The 22452-nt window shown below is 38.8% G+C and overlaps 2 protein-coding genes and 1 long non-coding RNA gene across 4 annotated transcripts; 1 reads left to right on the forward strand and 2 right to left on the reverse strand.

The window, feature by feature from the left end:
• Window positions 1-109: 109 nt before the first annotated feature.
• On the reverse strand, window positions 110-5739 carry LOC127450099 (chitobiosyldiphosphodolichol beta-mannosyltransferase-like). Of its 2 annotated transcripts, XM_051713870.1 has the most exons (13): window positions 5454-5739; window positions 5164-5241; window positions 4958-5061; window positions 4719-4867; window positions 4525-4614; window positions 4264-4374; window positions 3981-4102; window positions 3844-3882; window positions 1791-1850; window positions 1574-1684; window positions 1329-1443; window positions 446-521; window positions 110-299 (listed from the first exon to the last, which is right to left on the reverse strand). In XM_051713870.1, exons 1-13 carry the CDS (start codon window positions 5725-5727, stop codon window positions 162-164), a joined length of 1467 nt encoding a protein of 488 aa, XP_051569830.1. In that variant the 5' UTR covers window positions 5728-5739; the 3' UTR covers window positions 110-161. The 2 variants fall into 2 exon arrangements, with proteins under 2 accessions (XP_051569830.1, XP_051569831.1); XM_051713871.1 differs by lacking the exon at window positions 3844-3882.
• Window positions 5740-7427: 1688 nt separating this feature from the next.
• LOC127450108 (UPF0764 protein C16orf89 homolog) lies at window positions 7428-9113 on the forward strand. Its single transcript, XM_051713905.1, has 9 exons — window positions 7428-7662; window positions 7725-7781; window positions 7862-8012; window positions 8081-8198; window positions 8370-8526; window positions 8607-8711; window positions 8787-8798; window positions 8848-8913; window positions 9010-9113. Exons 1-9 carry the CDS (start codon window positions 7428-7430, stop codon window positions 9111-9113), a joined length of 1005 nt encoding a protein of 334 aa, XP_051569865.1.
• Window positions 9114-19847: 10734 nt separating this feature from the next.
• LOC127450125 (uncharacterized) lies at window positions 19848-21807 on the reverse strand. Its single transcript, XR_007898913.1, has 3 exons — window positions 20765-21807; window positions 20515-20592; window positions 19848-20161 (listed from the first exon to the last, which is right to left on the reverse strand). It is a non-coding gene; the product is annotated as an uncharacterized LOC127450125 (long non-coding RNA).
• Between the last annotated feature and the right edge of the window lie 645 nt (window positions 21808-22452).

Genomic DNA, 22452 nt, shown 5'->3' on the forward strand with positions numbered 1-22452 from the left:
AAGTCTTTCCCAGTGGCATTGCTGGAATGCTGTCCCACTATGGGGACAGTTAGCATAGAAATATTTACCCTGTGCAAATACCTGACAGTAACTTTCCATTAAAAAAAAAAAAAGATTTGAGAACCTGTTACCCAAGCCCAGCACCAAGACTCTAATGATGGTCAGTCACAGTGCTCTTTAAAAAGAGGCAGGACGTTATGGTCCCAGTTCTCATTCCAGCGCTGCTGCCCGCTTTCCCTTAGATTCTTCCTGAAGAGACCCAGTTTACCCTGTTCACTGGGAAAGTCTGAAAACAGAAGCTAAAGAGACATACCAGAATTAGCTGAGCTCAATCAGATTTTTTTATTATATAAGAATCATATGAGTATTTATTTTTATTATCAGATAAACATTGGTATGAAATGCACATGGATTTTTACTGTCTCTTTACTTTGACTCATCTTACCTTTAGCTGTTCCGAAAGCTCATTGGAGTCTTTGAAAATAAGCCCATTTTCTTCGTGTTTCACCAGTTCATGTAAGCTACAGAGATCAGATGATAATCAGTAGGTGCAATTGTTCACTAAATGACACCTGACATATGTTTGCATGAAGTGACCAATGTCATAGGCTGGGTTTCCACATACAGTATTTTTATGCACATTTTGGGATATTGCAAAAAAACTGCTGGACGGAAACACAGAGATGCGAATAAAATCTAAATTCCCATTAAAAAACGTATACGCTCACTTGAGGTGGATACGTGTTTTATTCAATAAGAAGAAATGCGCAAACACATTTACTGAATAAACTCCTATTGAATTTATTAGGACTACAAGATGCTCATCAAAAAATTCATGTGACTGAAAAATTAGTACATAACTGGACTAACCAGCGGATTAATCATCGCATCTGAAATGTTGCTCTGGTCATCCTGAAATAATGGTGTCCTGAAAATCCAAAGCCTGCAAAGAGTTTGCAGAGCAAAAAGTCGAATACAAACCTGTACTGTGCCAAAGAGCAGGTTTATTGATGCTTTTGAAAATATCTTACAGATCTGCACAGTAAAGTCATAAGGATGGAGGAACGCCCACACATAGTACTCCCAGAACTGTGACGCGTCGTCGCTCCCAGACATGAGACGAAGTTCTTTAAACTGTTTTGTCTTCGTGTGCTAAACCGTGAGAATTTTAATAATAATAGTCACAGTGGCTACAGTTTATCCTGATTTTGTTCTTTTGAACACATGGGATGGATACGCAGCTTTATTCGCACATTTTTCTTGCAATATTATGGTTTTTTGCATAAATAGAATTTGCAACTTGGATGGAAACATAGCTATAGTCTTACCACTTAAAGTGTATGGCACAGACTGGCAGACAACATCCAAACATATCAACTACCTTCATTGGAAGGTCAAGACCACTGGAGGATTTGTGCAAGCAGACACCAAGATCAGCAGAACCTGTGCCCAAAACATCAGAAAAATAGCACACTCCTGTAAATATACAGTAAATGTATTAAAACAATAAACCCAACAAATGGTGAAACCCTGGGCTATGAAGTATATATTGTTGTTAATAAGATCCTCGTACCAAGTAAAACTGGATAATCCTCTGCCTCCAGCCACGGAGTACAAATCTTAACATGTTTAAATTCCTTGGAGTCAATCAGCTTCTTGTAATACTCCTTCTGAGGACCTTTACCTGTATTTAGAAATCAAAGTATTTGAAACATGTTAAACAGGTCTTGGTGCACAGGTCATTAAAAAAAAGGGGGCATTTTGTGCATACTAGATTTTGTAGTGCATACCTGTAATTACACAGACCAATAATGGAAGTTTGTCTCCTGCCTCAACAAACTTCTCATAGTCTATTGGAGACAAAAGAAAATAAATATTGGAGATTTTCAAGATATATATACAGTTGCAATCAAAATGATTCAACCCAAAGAGAGTAAGGATTTACAAAGGTAAGCTTTTATTTTTCTGATGACCCAGAATTTTTCAAGATTACATCTATATCAGCTGAGTGACATTCAAAGTCGTAGTGTGAATATATAACCTAATATTTCTAAATAGCAGGATTTTTAAAAAATACATCCATGTCATAATTATTCAACCCCTATTGCATGTAGCTGTTTCTTAAATATGTTAGGCTACACAATTAATTGTTTTAAAACAAAATTAAGCCATCATTCTACAATGGCACTTAAGTTTTAAAATCTAAGTTTAGTGTCGTAAGCAAAAATGTATTTCTATGAAAAAAAAATGCAATTAAAAATAAGCTGTCACAAAAGCTAAAAGAGGATATTATTTCATTACACAAGAAAAGACCATGGTTAAAAGTACATTTCCAAGAAATTTCAATTTCCAATAGACAAAGTTGGCAGCACCATAAATTGTAAAAATGTAAAAAAAAAATTTAATATGCTACAACAGCAACCTTCTTGGGTGTAGAAGAAAGCAAAACTTCAAGGGAAATGTTCACTTGAATATTCAAGAAGGAATTAGGAAAGACATGTGGAGGCCTGTAGAAGGTTTTATGGACGTATGACACTAAACTGAAAATGAGTTTTAGGACAATGGGTCAGCAGTACATCTGGAGTAAGAAAGGCAAGGAGATAAGAACGACACCATCCCCACAGTCAAGCATGGAGGTGGGTAAGTCCTGTTATGGGGCTGCAGAAAATGGCTATCCTGACTATGTGACTGACGCCATGGATTCTTTCAGGTATCAGGCCATTTTGGCAAAAATGTTATGCCTTTAATATGTAAATTGAAACTCGGTGATCACTGGACTTTCCAGCAAGACAATAACAGCAAGGATACATCCAAGTTGTTCAACATCTGGCTCAGGGATAGGTTGTGGAATGTCCTTGAATGGCCCTTTCAGTCCATCATTAAAATCCCATTGAAAATCTTTGTTGGGATTTCAAGGAAGCAGTGGCAACATAGAAACCAAAGAATGTCAATGAGCTGGAAGCTTCTGCTCATGAGAAATTTGTAAAGATTCCAATAGAGGTGTCCGAAGCTTGAGAACACTTGCCTGAAACATTTATTTGATGTTATTAAAGGTAAAGGATGCTCCACAAATGATTGACTTTTGGGGTTGAATATTTTTGACCTGATATTTGTGGAGAGAATTAGTTATTTCTTTATTTAAAAATTTGGGTAAACTGTATTTTTTTCTCAAAATCACTCAAATTAGTTTTAAAAACTTACTTTGACCATTTACTGAAGTTTTAATTCACATCAACAGAACGTATTGCTGGTCAGGGGGGTTGAATAATTTTGATTGCAACTGTGTGTGTGTATATATACAGCCACAACATTAAAACCACCTGCCTAATATTGTGTAGGTTTCCCTCGTGCCGCCAAAACAGTGCCTACCAGCATCTCATTCTGTGATGCTATTCTTCTCACCACAATTGTACAGGGTGGTTATCTGAATTACCGCAGACTTTGTCAGTTCAAACCAGTCTGGACATTCTCTGTTGACCTCTCTCATCAACAAGGCATTTCCATCTGCAGAACTGCCACTCACTAGATGTTTTTTTTTTTTTTTTGGCACCATTCAGAGTAAATTCTAGAGACTGTTGTACATGAAAATCCCAAGAATGCTATTCTGAGATGCGGGTTGGTGCTGTTTTGGCGGCACGAGGGGGACCTACACAATATCAGGCAGGTGGTTTTAATGTTGTGGCTGATCGGTGTGTATTTATATATATATATATATATATATATATATATATATATATATATATATATATATTATTTATTTATTTATTTTTCAAAAGTTAGGATAGGCTTTGATGTAAATTATAGAAATGGCTGACATGTATATATGGTGAGATCAATAATAACCTTCAAGTGCTTGTAAAAGAATTGAGAAGTCTTCATCCTCTGTTGGAAGAACATAAATATGAAAGGGGTTGTGACATTTTAATTAAAGAAATAAATGATAATTCTTCTATAACTCAGTGTGACACCACAATACTGACCAGTCCAGCTGGTGCTGCTGATAAGCAGAGCGGGTCGGCCAGCAGAGCGTGTCACAGCACCTGTTTGAGTATTGCGCTCTGTGAAGGCTGTTAATTCCATGTGTTCCTTAGAGACCTCAGAACTACAAAATTACAAATATTTTAATATCATATCATGAGAAATATGAGCCAATTAATACAGTGACAAAGATTAAATAGCAAAAGAACTGACTGAAATTTTCCTAGAAAGAAAACCCTTCTTATAACTAGGGGTGTGACTCTATGTAATGACAAAAATACTTACCTAGGCTTAAATGGTGAATAAGCACCACCCATTCTGACAAACAGCTCATGTTGAAGTTTCAGATGTGTTTCTCTAAATATTGAGGGTGGCTTGTCATATAATGTTGTGGCCCTACAATTGCAAAACTGAATTAACTGGCATGTCTTTCAACTTAAATCAAAAATCAAAAATTAATTCAAATATTAATTCAACGTTATTCACATTAAAAACAAGTAATTAAATAAAACCACATTTAAAAAAAGACTTCAGAACTAAACTTACTCAATATTCCAATTCTTCTTAAGATCTTCCCTCATTGCATTGGTGACACATAGGTTATGATCTGAGAAACAGCCAAAGAGCTTCTCATACCTAACAACACAAAACACAAACAGTTCAGATTATTCACAAATATCCAAAAATACCACAGAAAACACACAGTCTTTAGAGATATTTTTAGGAATTACTTTGCTTACCATTTTGCCACCTTAACAATTAGATGATTCTCCCCATGAGTAAGTGCCATTATGGTGTATCCATAGTTGTGCCAGTCTATGATAAACTGGTTTCCCCTGAAACGACTTGCCACCCATGTCACTGCTATAGCTGGCAGCCCAGGGGGGTTCTACAGAAAGTATAAAAAAAAATAATAATAATTATTTCGAATTTCACTTTAGTAAGACTTTCCACTTTGCTTAATGCAAGACATAGATACCTGCATAAGGATATAGCCTTGGTCCTCAATCTTCATCAACACATAGTACAGCTGAAAACACTGGAATATCACCTTTGAGACATATCTGAAGATTTTAGGGCCAACTGAAAGGTAAGACACAAATTAAACTCTGAATAACTGTGCTTGGTCTGTTGTGATTGAGCATGCTTTTTGGACAGCTGATGTATCTTTTAAGTTTGCATTACCTTTTAGCCCTTTCAGCTCTGAAATGGGGAGTATGTCTATCCTCTCATCCTCAAGAATGTCTTGATGAGGTTTAGTACCTATGTGGTCAACATGCCAGTGTCAGGGGTGCTAAAATACTTGTTTACAGTAGTGAACTCGATATCCATAATACAAAGGATATCTATAAGCCAGCAGTAACAGATTCAATTTCATTATGTATAATATGATGGACAATGGAAATTCGAACATCATGCATGACGACAAATCAATAATGATTTTGTGAGAAGTGTATGCAATAAAATGTATATACCAAGAAAGCCAATTAAGGTGACATTGTATCCATGTCTGCTGAGAGACAGCGCATGATACTGCATACGAGGACTGCGCCCTATATCTCCCAACACCAACACGCAAACGTTTAAATGTGCAAGTTCATCTCGTCCCTTTAATCCACTGGCTAGTATAAAAATAAGCACTACTACAGCGACTGGTAGAAGAGCCCACGATAAGCTTAATCCTGATAAAAGTCCTAAAAGAACCAATGAAATTGTCACTACTGCTACTGCCGCATTGGCATCCGCCATTGTGTTTTCCTGATTATGACGTGGACGAAAGTAGGGCAGAAAGTTTAAAGAGACATACATCGTTTTATACCGCATAAAGGGACGTTCACACCGAGCGTATTTTTTGTCCGTCTGCACACTTTTCCATGTCTTGCTATGTAAACTTACGCTAGACCGACGTCTTTGACTATTGTGCCGCGTCATGGATGTAAAATAAACCCATCTAACATTTTTTGGTTCCCAGAACATCATGAAAATGAAAATTCTCTCATCATTTACTCACACCCATGCCATCACAGATGCGTAGGCCTATGACTTTCTTTCCTCTGTTAAACACAAATGAAGATATTTAGAAAAATATTTAAGCTCTGTAGGTCCTCACAATACTAGTGAATGGGGACCAGCATTCTGAAGCTTCAAAAGCACATAAAGGCAGCGTGAGAGTAATCCATAAGACTCCAGTGGTTACATCCATGTCTTCAGAAGCAATATGGTGGGTGAGAAACAGATCAATGTTTAAGTCCTTTTTTACTATCAATCTCCACTTTCAAATTCTTCATGCATATCACCACCAACTGGGCAGGGAGGAGAATTTGTAGTAAAAAAGGACTTAAATATTGATCTGCTTCTCACCTGCACCTATCATATTGCTTCAGAAGACATGAAGTTAACCACTGGAGTCGTATGGATTACTATTATGCTGCCTTTATGTGCTTTCTTGAGCTTCAAAATTTTGATACCCATTCACTTGCATTGTATGGACCAACAGAGCTGAAATATTCTTCTAAAAATCTTTGTTTGTGTTCAGCAGAAGAAAGAAAGTCATACACATATGGAATGGCATGAGGATGAGTATATGAGAGAATTTTCCTTTTTGGGTGAACTATCCTTTTAAGGTAAGTTTTTGGCATCCCAGGAACAGTTTTTTTATTTATTTATTTATTTATTATTATGATTATTCCAGAAATAGAAGGTTTTGTAGGTTGTACATGATGGTTCACCTTAATGTTCCCTTAAAATCTTTTAATTGAACCTCTGTTAAAAGACAAGCCCTCAATAGATTATTTTTTATAATTAACTATTAGTTCATAATTAAAATCAGCACCCTGCTCTACGTCAACACCACACTGAAAACTGAGCTTTGATTGAGCTCTGCATCGGACATGCACATATTGAAATTAATTATTCCAAATAACCAATGACTTCAACACAGTCGGTGGGTTTTGAAATTAGTAAGCTAAAGAAAAAAACTTATCGGTTACACTAATGTTCTTTTCGATTAAATGTGTCAAATATTTATCAAATCAATAACATTTAATCTCCCATCTAGAAGTTGTTGTTGTTTGTGTGTGTGTGTGTGTGTGTGTGTGTGTGTGTGTGTTTAGTAAATCCATAAACGATCTGTCAGTAGATCTAATTTCTGTCAGAGGAAAGAAAGAAAGAAAGAAAGAAAGAAAGAAAGAAAGATATTGTGTGAAATAGGGAGAAATTCCAGCCAATGCTAAATGTTGTCAACAAAAGCAATAATATTCAAACTATGTGATACTCCAGGGATAAAAGCCTTAAATCTCAGCGGATCTTAGCCACGTGATGGGTTTGCTACATCAAACATCTTTGTTTTCGAAAATAAAGGAAATACAAACTGGTTAGAAGCATAGTCTCTACGATTTACAAATTATTCCCATATATTTTTTATTTTATGCTCAAATCTTTTAAACACTATGTTGTATCCTTTCATTATGCTTCTTATTCTCTTGTCTACAGTTGATTTGTCAAAGCAGAATGTGACTGATAATATACTTATGAGTTTGTCTAAGGGTATTACATACTTTGAGAAGCAGGGCACACACATCAACCTGGACAGTGTTGTTGGATACATAATACTTCAAGGTAAGACACTAATGAGTGGATATATTTTTTATAATACTAATCTAGTTTGTCTGAGTGACCTATATGGTCAGAAGAATATATATGAATATGACAAGGTGTAAGTTTGTTTGTTTAGACTTTTTCACGAGAAAGCCTGTCCACTGCTGTCAGCTCTCTTCAGGATACAGATTCCAAATACTTCAAAGGTAAAACTTGATTGTAAATACAATCTATTCTAAAAGATCCAGCCATGATGCAGATAACCAATGTACTGCGTCTCCTACAGAGTTTGAGCCCCTATTGGACAGCTCCTTTTGGTCCCTGCCTGCAGAATGGAGCTCCATAGACCCCTCGCTGTCTTATACCTCATCGAGGACTATGGAGTGCTATGATGAGCATTTGAGTGACAAGTGCATGACTCTCCTTCTCGGAACATGGTAAGAAATTGTAGCATGAAACCAAATTATATATATATGTTGTTTTTTTATTGTTATTTTATTAAAAGGAAAGACAATGGAACCCCCTGTATCATCACAAAGTCCTGTAGAGACATAATGACACAGTTTGGATGTCTACACTATTTCCTGTCCCACCATCTACTCTACTTCATGATAGGATCAATGGTAAAGTATCCTGTTAATCTTTCTTGTATCTCAAGCAAATGATTGTGTGCCCTTTGTTAAGAGAAAGAGAGAAGAGTGTCGTACATTTCTGAGAAACCCTGAAACAAATCTTAAACAACATATGTGAACATCCATCTGTTTGTCTTCAGTTTGACACTTGTTCCCTCTCAGAAAGGGTGCTCCAGAATGTTCAAGGGGGACATGAGATTGTCTTGCATCAACATAACTGTGGAACACTACCAGAGAATCTACAACATCATGAAGAGCAACCAGGATATATTCAGGAATGGTCTTCCTGGTCAAATGCAAGACATCTTTATAGAAAATAGTTAGTATATGCTAAAGGGTGGTTATACACAATTAAATGTCCAAAGATTTGGCATCCATTTACTTGTGTGTGTGTTTCAGTTCTTTTATGTGGTTTAGTGGGATTCTCAGACTTCTATAAATTGGACTGGATACAGTCTGTTCTATTATGGCAATACCAAGAAGTAGGTTGTTTTGGCAAAGAAGGTAAGTAAAATGCATGTTACATATAAAAAATAATCTTATCCTATTGAACATAAAGGTAGCCAGCAGGTTAAGCAGAAGACTTAAAACCATAGAGGTGTTACCTTTCAAGTTGTCAATTGCATAATTAATTGTATTTATTTATTTATTTATCTTTTGGATGTACCCCACAAAAGGGTGAAAAAAAGGGAAAAAACACTTAAAGGTGTTAGACAAACAGTCAGGCTACAATTAGACATTTGATTATTTAATGATGTGATAGAAGTGTGTGAAACTGACTCTTGTGTGTTTCCTTTCATAGATGGCTGCTCAAGTCATATAACAGGAGTTGCAGTGAGTGCATTAGGAGGGTTTCTCAACTACTACCTTTCAGAGCAAGACAAAACGAAGATGCCCTTAATCTAAAAGCCATGCTCAGTTGTATATTAGGTCTTCTTATCAAGCTTTTTAGTTGAATTTTGGTATTTATTCTTTCCTATATTATCTATTCTCTGTAAAGGTGTGATAGGTTCACTCACGCTGTTTTGGTGAGAACAGCATGAAACATTGAAGGGCAAGTAAGTGCAAGTAGTCAGGAAGACAAATGACAATATAGTCATAAGAAATAAAAAAAACCTATTACATGCAGTTTATAATTTTATCATATTTTTATTCTTAAGAAAAATAACCAAACTGTACAATTTAATGCATTTCATAATATCTGTGATGTTTGGGCAATTAGTATTACGCTGCTGTTAAATTGAGGCATGTTTTCTTATTTTAGCACAAACAAAGCTTAGTGCAAATTATTTAAATGCCCTTCTTTGCTGAATATTTTCTCTCAGTTTAACTAAGCTTTTGGAAGGAGCAAACCCTTTTGGGTTCCTTATTATAGGGAATGCATTCTTTAAAATGCATGTTTGACTTCAGTCCAAAAACAGCAGCTTAGAAAGTACAGACTACAAGCTATGTTAAGACATCTTATTAGTCAAACAACAATGCATCCATGAAATCTTTTTGACTATTAGACTCATATTATAAATAAATACACATTCATTAAAATGTTAGTGAGAAAACGGTGGTCTTTGCTGATTATCTGTCCAATGTCCTGTTCCAAAATAGATATATGAAGTTTTGCAAGAATATCTTTTAAGGAATACTCATTCCATCCTGTGACTTCATAGAAGAGAGCTTTAATCAGGCAAGTGTTCTTGCCGATGTGCATGCAGTCCTCCTCCAGAGGCTGCTCTATGATGGCAGGCATATCTCTCCTATACACTTGAGGAGAGGGTAAAAAAAGTAATTGGTCCCATGGAGAACATCAGGATTTAAATTTAATTAGTGCCTCAGCTTTCAAAAACAGCATTTCATCCCTATTGAATTAAACAATTACAAAAACAGCAAACTGATAATCACTGGATTGGATTTTGTTATGTTGCATATTATTGGAAAACTGAAGCATATTGGCACTGTCCTGCTACATCCGAAACAAAATACAGCTCCTGTATTAAAGGGACTTTTTTTGTGAGATCAGAATAGCAAACCGTCTCACATTCACAGTGCCCTAGGAACTGAATGCACTCCTACACGACTGAATGTCTGAGCATGATCATGTGTTTGGCCATGTTTTCCAGCAGTGAGAGGAAACATCTTTTAGCATAGAACCACGTGTCTGTTCCAAGCTGAAAACACAAGATGTCAGTGTCATTCCGAGCACAAAGATTTCTGTAAAATCACAGGGAAATAGCATTTGACAGCTATGAATGAGTGGAAAATAAAATTTGAGAACAAAGTGACCTTGCCTCCACAGAAATCTCAATGTGTTTAGAACGCATGACTATGTTTTGAAATAGTGACCTTGGTTTTGATCTTACCAGGTCTTGTAGCTGTAAAAGTATTATACTAATAACATTTTTAGTTCAGAAGCATCTAAAAGAGTCATGGGGGTTCAACGCCAAAAAGAAGTGCAGTAGCAAGCCATGAGAGCAAAAATGCTGTAACACTGTTTACACTGCTGGTTACAATGAAGACCTTTTCAATAGATATTTTTAGACTGACAAAATCCTGAGCATCTTGGTAACTGATCTGAAAGGTCATGGGATGTCCAAACCCACAAAATAATAATAATAATAATAATAATAATAATAATAATAATAATCATAACAGCCATAATATACCTGCATATACACTACCGGTCAAAAGTTTTGAAACACTTGACTGAAATGTTTCTCATGATCTTAAAAATCTTTTGATCTGAAGGCGTATGCTTAAATGTTTGAAATTAGTTTTGTAGACAAAAATATAATTGTGCCAACATATTAATTTATTTCATTATAAAACTGAAATATAATTTAAAAAAAAAGTTTTTGAAATTGATGACTTGGACCAAATAATAAAGAAAAGCAGCCAATAAGTGCCCAACATAGATGGGAACTCCTTCAGTGCTGTTTCAAAAGCATCCCAGGGTGATACCCCAAGAAGTTGGTTGAGAAAATGTCAAGAGTACATGTCTGCAAATTCTAGGCAAAGGGTGACTACTTTGAAGATGCTAAAATATAACACAGTTTTGATTTATTTTGGATTTTGTTTAGTCACAACATAATTCCCATATTTCCATTTATGTTATTCCATAGTTTTGATGACTTTACTATTATTCTAAAATGTGAAAAAAATTATAATAAAGAATGAGTATGTGTTTCAAAACTTTTGATAGGTAGTGTGTGTGATATATATATATATATATATATATATATATATATATATATATATATATATATATATATATATATACACTGGCAGCCAAAAGTTATAATGTACAGATTTTGCTCTTATGGAAAGAAATTGGTACTTTTATTCACCAAAGTGGCATTCAGCTGATCACAATGTATAGTCAAGACATTAATAACGTGAAAAAGTACTATTACAGTTTAGGGTTAGGTTAGGGTTAGGGTTTTTTTCTTTGCAATTCTTCCAAAAAGGCCTGCACCCCTGAGTCTTCTCTTTACTGTTGTACATGAAACTGGTGTTGAGTGGGTAGAATTCAATGAAGTTGTCAGCTGAGGATATGTGAGGCATCTATTTCTCAAACTAGTGACTCTGATGTACTTATCCTCTTGTTTATTTGTACATCTGGGCCTTCCACATCTCTTTCTGTCCTTGTTAGAGCCAGTTGTCCTTTGTCTTTGAAGACTGTAGTCTATACCGTTGTATGAAATCTTAAGTTTTTGGCAATTTCAAGCATTGTATAGCCTTCATTCCTCAAAACAATGATTGACTGATGAGTTTCTAGAGAATGTCTTGGTTACTGTTGTAACCTCCGTTCCCTGATGGAGGGAACGAGACGTTGTGTCGATGTAGTGACACTAGGGGTTGCTCTTGGGAGCCTCAAAGTTCAGAGGTGCTTGGGGCTCCCAAGAGTGACCCCTAGTGTCACTATATCGACACCACACCTCGTTCCCTCCATCAGGAATGGGAATTGGCAAGTGGAATTTGCAAGCCACTCCCCTGGACATACGGGTATAAAAGGAGCTGGCTCGCAACCACTCATTCAGGTTTTGCACTGAGGAGCCGAGACAGGGTCCCGGCCATTTCAGCGGGTAGCTCAGCATTGTGGCAAGAGGGACACAATGTCTTATTCCCTCCATCAGGGAACCTCATCTCGGCTGGAGGGACCGGCTCTATCGCGTCCTTCTGCAGAAGGATCAGGAACTCCGCACGCAGGACAGCGGCATTCTTGCCCCTCACCGAGGTGAAGTGGATGCTGCTGAACCCGGGCGGGCGCCTGACGAACTGAATTGCATAGCTGAGTCGGATTGTCCTGGCCAGCCAGCGCGATGGGTTGGAGAGCACTAGCGACGCCTCCAAACTCCTAGCGAGGGGCACCAAGGGGACAATCGCGTCTGACGTACCTGCGGGTGGGGCCTCACGGCGGGGCAGAGTAGGAGCTGACATGTCGAGGAGCCTCACGTCCCGAGCTCGTGGCTGTGCTGAAAGACACGTCAAAGCACTTATCTTGCTCCGTGTGACCACCATAGGACCGGTCAGCGATGGGGAGGAGGGTGAATGTCCTCATGACTCGTCACAACCGCCTGAGCATGGGTGTGTGTGTGTGTGCTGCAGCTCGCCGTGCAAAGGCGGAGAACCCGCTTTCGTAGCGCCCTGCCTGCCGTGAACGTTCGGTGTCCGGCGGCCGTGATAATGACGGCCGTAAAACACTGGCTGTGTGACCCAGGAAATGAGGAAACTGCTCTTTCTTTGAAAATGTGGGTGCTGTAGCCCCTCGGGTGTGCGGCAAAATCAAATTCAAAGGGAACAAAAGATTCTCCTCCCGGCCCTCTATCAGCAGCTGGAGTGGTCTGTCCACCACCTCCAAACTTACAGCAGGTCTCCTCATCCCTGGGTCGCCCATCTCATTGATGCTTTGAAGCCTTCTTAGGGTTCTTGGTGCCAGATCGTGGGACGGGGGGCATCAGCTTCCTGCGGGGGGCTCTACGTCGGGGCCAGGCAGTCGGCCCGGGCTGCGGTGGAGCCGGTGTCGTCATCGCAGGGGGACACCCTTGGCGACGAGCAGACAGGGTGCGGGACCTTGAGCCACGCCGGGGCAGGATGTGTTGGATTGCTTCCGTCTGCTTATTGACCACCAAGAACTGCTGGGCAAAGTCCTCGATGGTGTCCCTGAACAGGCCAGCCTGGGAGATGGGGGAGTTAAGGAAGCATACCTTGTGGTGGACCACCAAGGTGGACATTGCCTGCCCGAGAGCCGCGCCGTGACCTTCGTCGCCCGGAGGGTGAGATCGGTCGACGAGCGCAGCTCCTGCATCACTCCCAGGTCAGGACTACCCTCGTGCAGCTCTATCAATGCCTTGGCCTGGTGCACTTGCAGGAGGGTCATGGCATGCAGGGCAGAGGCGGCCTGTCCAGTGGCACTGTAAGCCTTGGTCGCCAAGGACGATGTGGACTTACAGGCCTCGGATGGGAGTCTCGGGCGATTTCGCCAGGTGGCGGCATTTTGCAGACACAGGTGCACCGCAACTGCCTTGTCCACCTGGGGAATTTCCGTGTACCCCCTGGCCACCCCACCGTCGATGGTAGTGAGAGCAGAGAAGCTCAGAGATCGGGTTCAGGCAGTAAAAGGTGCCTGCCACGACTTTGTGAGCTCCTCGTGCACCTCCGGGAAGAATGGAACCGGGGCGGGGCATGGCCGTGAGCGATGCTCTGAGCCCAGGAAACAATCATCAAGCCGCGAGGGCTCAGGGCAGGGTGGAGGATTCCACTCAAGCCCGACACTCGTGGCAGCCCGGGCAATCATGGCTGCCAGCTCCGCGTTGGCCTCAGACTGGGCGACCACACCCAAAGGTGGTAGCCCAGTCGAGTCCTCCGCGTCCGACTGGATCAGCCCGCTCTCCGATGCTGCGATCAAGAGCTCATCCTGCTCTCGAGCCCCGAATGAGACATCAAACTCGCCCTGGGGCGAGCCGCCTGTCTCATCCCAGAACTCGACCGGGGCAAACGAGCGTACTGGGGAATGGGAGGTCCGTGGGGAATTACCCGACAGAACCACTCCCATTGAACCCTCTTTTATCTTAAGACATAATTTGTGCACACTGCTCTTATTATGTAATCTTTATTATATTTTGTGTTACATTTTAGACAATGCAAAAAAAAAAATAAAAAAAAATTGAAATGTCTATAGATACAGAACCAAAAATCCTTTATAAGTATTATGTGAATAGGGTGAATTAATTAACTAATTTACAAGGTTGACAATAAACAGATGAAAAATCTTTTTGTCTGGGTCATCATAAGATATCTGCTCTTCTACTTTCTCTATATTCCTCATCAGTTCCTCTGCCTTTACACACACAGAAGCACATCATGACAGGTAAAGGAAAAACTGAGGCAGCAAGCAATGCAATGAAATAAAGGCAACTAGTACTACTTGTATTGACTACAGTTACAGGGTTCCCACTCTTTTCAAGCCACAATTGTCCAGGACATTTCCAGGACATTTTATGCACCCAACAAGTGTAATATTGAAGCAAAAACATGTGTCCATTTAAATCAAGCTTTTATTTTGCAGTTTCTGTGTGTTTTTGACAGAAATTTCTCACCTCCAGATAAGCAGTATGCTCCATAGCATAGTGTGATTATTAATCCCCATAAAGCAGTGATTTAAATAAATAAATACATAGTCTGTATGTGCTGTGCACTTCAGAGTGCTCTCTGTCTCTGTCATCTCACACACACAAGCGTACACATGATGATCATGATGAGGTGTTTTCAGTGTATGAGCGGCCGGCTCTACACATTCATTTTGAAGCGCGCATCACTTGCAGATTATTTATTTATTCAATTAAATCAGACACTTTTTTAGTTTAATTATCACACTAAGACATATCACAATTTTAAATGTACATTCAAACACTCATTTTCGTCCAAATACAGTATGTCATATTCCATGACATTCTGCGGTTTATTGCTAATGCCATTTTTATGACTATATTCCATGTTATCTGCATACTACATGTTGTAAACGTGGAATAAGCTGACTCCGATCGTTGAATTACTGAAAATGAATTCACAGTCCGAGAAGTTAAGGCTGAATCATCACGCTACGAACCCAGTGTGAATTATTTTTTTTTAAATCAGTGGTCCGACTGTCATCATTGTCTAAAGTTTATAACTCACAGGGATGCAAACTCATGAGGGTCCAAAAAGTTGAGACAATCACTAATCCACGGACATGTTTTCCGCGCTTATTTTTTTTAAAGAGTAAGCACCAACTTAAGCTATTTTAATGATTCAAGTATAGAAAATTATCTGGTATTTTGGGTAAAGGTATTTTGGTGTGGCTTGCTTCTGTTTCACAACTATGTTCAGATTAAATAATTGATTAGTTTAGTGACCCCTTCTGGAGATGCCACTAGGCGGCAAAAAATGAAAGTCTAATGTGCTATGAACAAGTCATTGAATCATTTGAAATGTTCACAACCGAAATCTGCCAAGAGATTTTATAGTATTTAAGCATTATAAGAACAAAGCAGATCTATAATTTCCACTCAGTTTGTGAACTGCCGAGCATAACTTGAAAAAGACAACAGTAATAGTCTAATAATAATAATGAGTATCAATAACGTCCTTACCTTCTACATTATAAAAATTTGCATGTCAAATCTACTGATTTCAGTAGAATGTTTAAGCATTATAAGAACAAAGCAGATATACTGTATCATTTTCCTACAGTATTTAAACTGCTGAACATGACTTTTATCAGAAAAGACAACAATAATAGCATAATAACAATAATTTTGAGTTTCAATGATGTCCCTTCATCTTTTTAAAGTGCATTTCACATCAGTTGAGTCGAGGCGTCAAAGCTCCGCTAAACACCAGCGTCAAGCGGTGCTTTGTCCTCCAACATGAAGCATTTACATGTTTCCACTGATCATGGTATATATATTGGAGGGGGGCTGTACTTGTTTGTTTTGATTATTGGGGTGTTACCTCCTCCCCATCCCACCTGGAATCTACGCCTCTGACCACGACCTTTGTGTCGTTTGTCAGGAGATTTTAGCTAATGACAGCATGCGACCTACTAAACTCCGCAGACACCTTGACACCAAGCATACTGAGGTAGCGGGGACAACTTCTTTTTCCAAAGAAAACTTCAAGCCTTTCAAGGTCAGAAAAAAGTTGTCGGAGAATTTGTCAAATTAAATGCAAAGGCCACTGACGCTTCATATCATGTTATGCAGCGTTTTGCCAAGGCGGACAAAGTACATAACATCGGAGAGACATTGATTCTGCCGGCAGCCAAAGATATGTGTTCATTGATGGTTGGAGAGGCAGCGGCTTCTAAGCTTGATTCTGTTCCACTCTCTGACAACACAGTGGGTCGGTGCATCTTTGACATGGCACGGGATGTGAAGGAGCAAGTGTTAGACAGCATCAGGCACAGCCCTTTTTTTGCACTCCAGATCGACGAATCCACTGATGTGGCCAGCTGCGCACAGCTGTTAACATATGTGAGGTATGTGAAAAACATGGACATTCAAGAAGAGTTTCTATTCAGTAGTCCTTTGTGCGCACACACACACATTGGTGTGGCTATCCTTATGAGGACTCTCCATAGACATAATGATTTTTATACTGTACGAATTATATATTCTATCACCTAACTCTACCTCTAAACCTAACCCTCACAAAAAACATTCTGCATTGGGGGCGCCATCGTGTACATTGTGTCACAAAGGAGGCCCACTGTCTTTGACTTTGAAAACCCCTGGCCTAGTGAGTAAGCGCACTTAAGGCCAATTTATACTTCTGCGTCGAATTTACGACATATGCTACGCGTAGCTACAGTGGATACGGCGTAGTCTACATCACAGCCTGACGCACACCTCCTCAAAAATTTTTACTGCGCGTCGCATCGACACAGACCACAACAGATATGACTGGTCCACTTTAACCAGAGACCACCTCCAGGATGATAACAAGGATGTATGAGGTAGCGTCGCATTTTTTCCTAGATTATTTCCAAATACATATCACATTGTATTTGGACTCAGGACCATTAAATAAACTGTCTTAGTCGGGAGCATCTGCTGTTTTTTTTATTTTATTCTGTTTGTGTTTCATAAAAATAATAATAATAATAATAATAATAATAATATGTTTATTTTATATAGCGCCTTTCTTGAACCCAAGGTCACTTTACATGAGAGCAAATACATGAAATACAGCAAATGGATAGATAACACATAAAAAAGGCAGCCAAGAGATAACACTGTGTGAAGAGATGAGTTTTAGATGTGATTTAAAGGAGGAGAAAGTAGTGAGTTCCCGAATGGGGTTGTGGGAGAGCATTCCAATGTCGAGCAGCAACAGTCATAAATGACCTGCCTCCCATTGGAGACAACCTGAACTTCAGGTTAACAGGAAATTTGCACCAGTAGACCGTAGAGTGCGAGTGGGAATATAAGGGCAAATTAACTCAGAGATGTACTGAGGAGCAAGTGTGTGAAGTGCCTTGACAGTTATCAACAATATCTTGTATTGAATGTGATAGGTAACTGGTAGCCACTGGAGCTGTTGCAGAATGGGGGTGATGTGTGCAGACTTTTTACTGGAAGTAAGAACCGTAGCTGCAGAATTTTGGATGTACTGTAGGCGAAGATGTATTTCATGAAGTTAATAAAGTTTAGAAAAGTTCATGAAGAGATACGTTTACTCCACGTTGTAGTAAGTGTTATGGAGGGGCGAATTTATGAGCTTGCCATGCAAGAAAACAGGAAGTGTGCACAATAAACATTGAAAAATGTAATTACTGTAGTTCAATAACTGGGGTCTCTGGATACTCGGAAATTATAAAGGTAAAAAATGTATTAAAATAAATTATGAGACGCTCAACAGCTCTTCATAAATTTAAACCATTTTAAAATATTTAAAGTAGCTTTGTACTCTCAACGACATTATTTGTGATGCAAAACATGTGTGAAAAACACTTTGGTGTGAAGTTGGAGCCGAGGTTGTGCTGATGCATCACTTCAAAGTCTTCAGTGTATTCAGCAGCACTGACACAAGTCATGTGAAATCCCGTCAACGTGTAGAAACATCAGTCACTTTTACACATTAATAGCTCTTCCGCCCTTTTCTCACCATGATGAACAAGGTAGACTCACATGCCGATGCTGAAGTAAATGAACAACATGCCCCTCTCATTCAATCAGTCAGTAAAAGTACCAGGACATTTAGTTTGTTGATGAATGAGAAGTTTCACGAATGCCGTTTCTTACTTTGCAGCACCGCTGAAGCAAAACACGCGATTGGTCATAGCTGTAACCAATCAAAATATCTACCTCGGTTGGACCACGATTGCCAAGCACACGAATGGGTGCTGCTGTAATCAATCATGAGGGTGTAAGCGCCCTTAACCGCTGATGATGTTTCACAATGTGTAGCTGCCAGCAGTGAAAAAACTTTACAAATGTGTTTGTGCTTGTAACAGAAACCTTGCTAGCAACACAGTCAAATGGTTATATTCATATTTTCCAGGACATATAATTATTTTTCCAGGACATTTAGGTATTTTTCTAATTTTCCATGACTTTTCCATGACTGGAAAACTGCATTGCAAAATTCTAGGTTTTCCAGGATGCGTGGGAACCCTGCAGTTATAAGTTTATATTAAAATATTTTAAATGTAAAAAAAAATGAACCTCTTTATTTTGACTGGTGACACCCACAGGTTAGCAACAACAATTGCACTGACGTTCAGGATCTACATGACAAAATGTGACTGTTAATTCTTTGCGAGGATTCTAATAAGCATGCACTTTGCAAAATAATCAACCAGCAAAACACCATGCAGAAAACCCCATACAGTGCCATACATTGCATTGTACCCACATACAATGCAATGTATGGCAAGACTCAAAGAGACACAGATAATTTTTACTGAGGATTTTGTTTTCCAGGGACACTCTTGAATGTTACACTGTTCCAGCTAGCAAGCAAAGGAGCAAAGAAACTTTTTTCATGTGAAATTTTTGATTTGTGATTAAACTGTTTGCCAAATATTTCAGTCAATACCCAACACCATGACTACCATCAAATTAAGTAAAATAAATAAATAAATAAAACATTTACAAAATTAAATACATGTATTGAAACCATTTCCAATAAACCTTTTTAACAGTAGGAGGTGGTCATTGGTGTAGCTGTAATTAATTACAATTATTTAAGGGAAAAAAGGTTTTTCAATGGGAAATTTAATCCATTCTGGTTAGGCTTCATCTGCTTCAGAAAACCAGCCATTCATTTTAAAACTGCATTCTGCAATTTGTTAGGGCTAGTTTACATGCAGACATCAAATATTAAATGCAGCTTTTAGATCCCTCTTGAGCTCCATGTTATTTTCTTATTTTACTGTGTATAAAAACAACATTTGGACCTCACCATTTATGGTAACTACTAGTGGTCAGTGCGGGTATTCTGACTTATTGAGCAGTTATGCTCATGGGAGACCCGGATTCGAGTCTGGCCTTGGTCATGTTCTCATCCCTGCTCCCTCTCTCTCACCCCTTGAGTCACTTTTTCTGTCATTTATTTGAGTTATTCTTATAAATTTATCTTGGACCCAACATTCATGAGTGTACTGGTCTTTTAATAGGGCTCATTTACATACAGTACATTTACAGTTAAAATTATCAGAAAACCTAATATGACACAGTGGACATGAAACATCTGACCTTTTAATACTATCAAACTTACATTCTCATAATATTTCTTAACAATGGCTCACATTACCCAATGGCTTCTTTATATTTGTTATCTTACATGAAGAGCACATGAGCAACATTAAGTTTCCAAGTGTCATGCTCATTGGAGAACTCCAATGACTTGTGGAAGATCTTTTCTACCATGCTGTAGTTCTCCTGGTTAAAGGCAGATTTTGGCTTGTGCCATTAATACATCTTTAAAAAAGAAAATACATAGAGCATTAGCTTAAAACACAACTTTTAGGATTCACCTTATACTGCTAAAAGACTAAACCTAATGTTCACTACTTCTGCTTATGAACTAGTATTTATTTTGCATTTTTAGCTGCTTGCTTGGGTCACAAACACAATACCATAAAATAAAAAATAAATAAAAAATAAAATAAAATAAAAACTTTACTAAATGTAATGTAGCCATGTATCTGTTCAAACAAAAATATTATAAAGAACTAAAAATCATATACAAACGGTGACTATTTCACATGCATTTACATAAATAGAATAATAACAGAATCTTGACACAAAATAACAACAAATCATAAGTTTACCTCTCCAGAAACTCATCATAGTCTTGGACATATTTCTTTTAAGGATTCTTCATCCCGATTGTGCATTGCTTCCTGTACCTTTGGGGAAACAAATAAATTAGGCATTTCAATGACATTCTTCTTTTAATTTGAAAGTTCAGATTTATATTTGCATTGTGATACTTATTACATAAAATATATCTTATGTTATGTTAGGGCATTATTAAAAATGTGAAAAGGCAAAATGCCAGAATGTAACTTGTTTTGTAACCTTGCGTAACTGCTCAGTCAGTTTCCCAGCAACTTCATCAAATTTTCGGAAGGCCTGTGTCAGATGAAAAAGGCACTGTCATTCAAAAAATGACTCTGCCAGTTGACTCTGAGCGCGCATCCAGTTTCTCTGAGCTTCCTCAGCCTGGAGCTTCAGCGCTGCTGCTTCCTGTTCCCGGCGGGAGATGCTTGCTTCACTCAGCTTTGCCTGGCCAAGGAGGTTATGGGCCAGTGACCCGACGATCTTGGCCAGCTCTTTGTGGCTGTAGTCCTGTGTCGGATCGTGGGCCATCAAGGCGCTCAGGTTGTCGTCGAGCTGTTCCCGGCTCATGTTCTGCAGGTCCCCGGCGGCTTCAGGAATAAGGGTGCTAGTCAGGGCACTCAGCCAGGTCTCTAGTCGATCCCAGTGGGCATCAGGGCTGGATGATCGAGACATGTTGGCTCACTGGTGAAGAGAGAGAGGGAGAGAGGGGAAGGGACAGCACACAGGCCAATGCAAGTTCTTATAGCGTTAGCAGGCTACAATTATAGTAATTTTTATGTTCTATGCTCGGTCTGTTTGATGGATACAAACAGTTAACGGAGGGTAGACTTGGCACCTGTTATCTCAGCCATGAATGGCAAGGTGAGTCTAATTGTTGTGGGGCACCGGAAAGGATCTAACAAAAGATTGTTGACGGCGTGATCATCTAAAGACTTTGGCAGCTTGGGTCGTCAATCTATTACTTGGCTTTCTCTGATGATTCTCAAAGGTTCGGTCTCTTAAAGGTTGAGGAGAAACCTGATTTTGGGGTTTCACTAGTTGGAAGGGTCAGTATTCTATGGGTTAGGCTTAGTGATGGATCGAGGTGATCCAGTCGGGATCCCGTGGCAGCTCACTGTGATCCGCCGTGGAGGCAACCGTCGGTTCACCAACTAAGCACTAGAGGGAGTGTTACCTATAGGTGCACACAAATGGCTAGAATACAGAGATTAATTTTACATTTAAATTCAAACACTGTTTGAACTAAATTTAAAAAGTGGGTGGCTAAGGCAAGAGAGAAAGAGGCCTGAATAATACAGAATGATAATAATAATAAAAAAAAAAAATTAAAAATAATTAAAAAAAAAAAAAATTTTAAAGTTAAAAAAAAAAATTAAAAAAAAAAAAAAAAAAGAATTACAATAAAAAAAAAAATTTAAAAATAAAAATAAGAAAATAAAAGGAGAAGAATAAAAGTTATGATAATAAAATAAATTAAAACAAACCAAGGAAGAATTGGAATAAGTTTTTCAAATGCAATGCCAGGGCTAACCAAGGAAAACCAACCTACTGAGAATGGCCACAAGGTGGCGTGGGTGAGCCACCCAAGGTTCAGAGGGAAAAAAAAGGGTAGAGGTGAAATTTGAGAAGTGCTAGACACTTAACTAAACTGCCCTCTAGTGTTAATCAAAGGTACTGTGATTAAATCTGAGCGCGTCTAGTGTGATTGCTCTCGCTCTAGCGGCTGATTGACTGCAACGATCACAAGTACAATGCAATTTGATCCGAACCGAATTTTAGTTTGTGCAAATTAACTGCACAAAGGTGTGTGGCAGGGTTTCTTCGCTGCCTGTTACACAATAACAATTATAACAACAGGATTTCTTCGCTGTTATTACACAAATTATCAATTATGAACGAACAGGGTTTCTTCGCTGTTGTTACAC

This window comes from Myxocyprinus asiaticus, chromosome 13, assembly GCF_019703515.2.
Source record: "Myxocyprinus asiaticus isolate MX2 ecotype Aquarium Trade chromosome 13, UBuf_Myxa_2, whole genome shotgun sequence".
NCBI lineage: Eukaryota > Metazoa > Chordata > Actinopteri > Cypriniformes > Catostomidae > Myxocyprinus > Myxocyprinus asiaticus.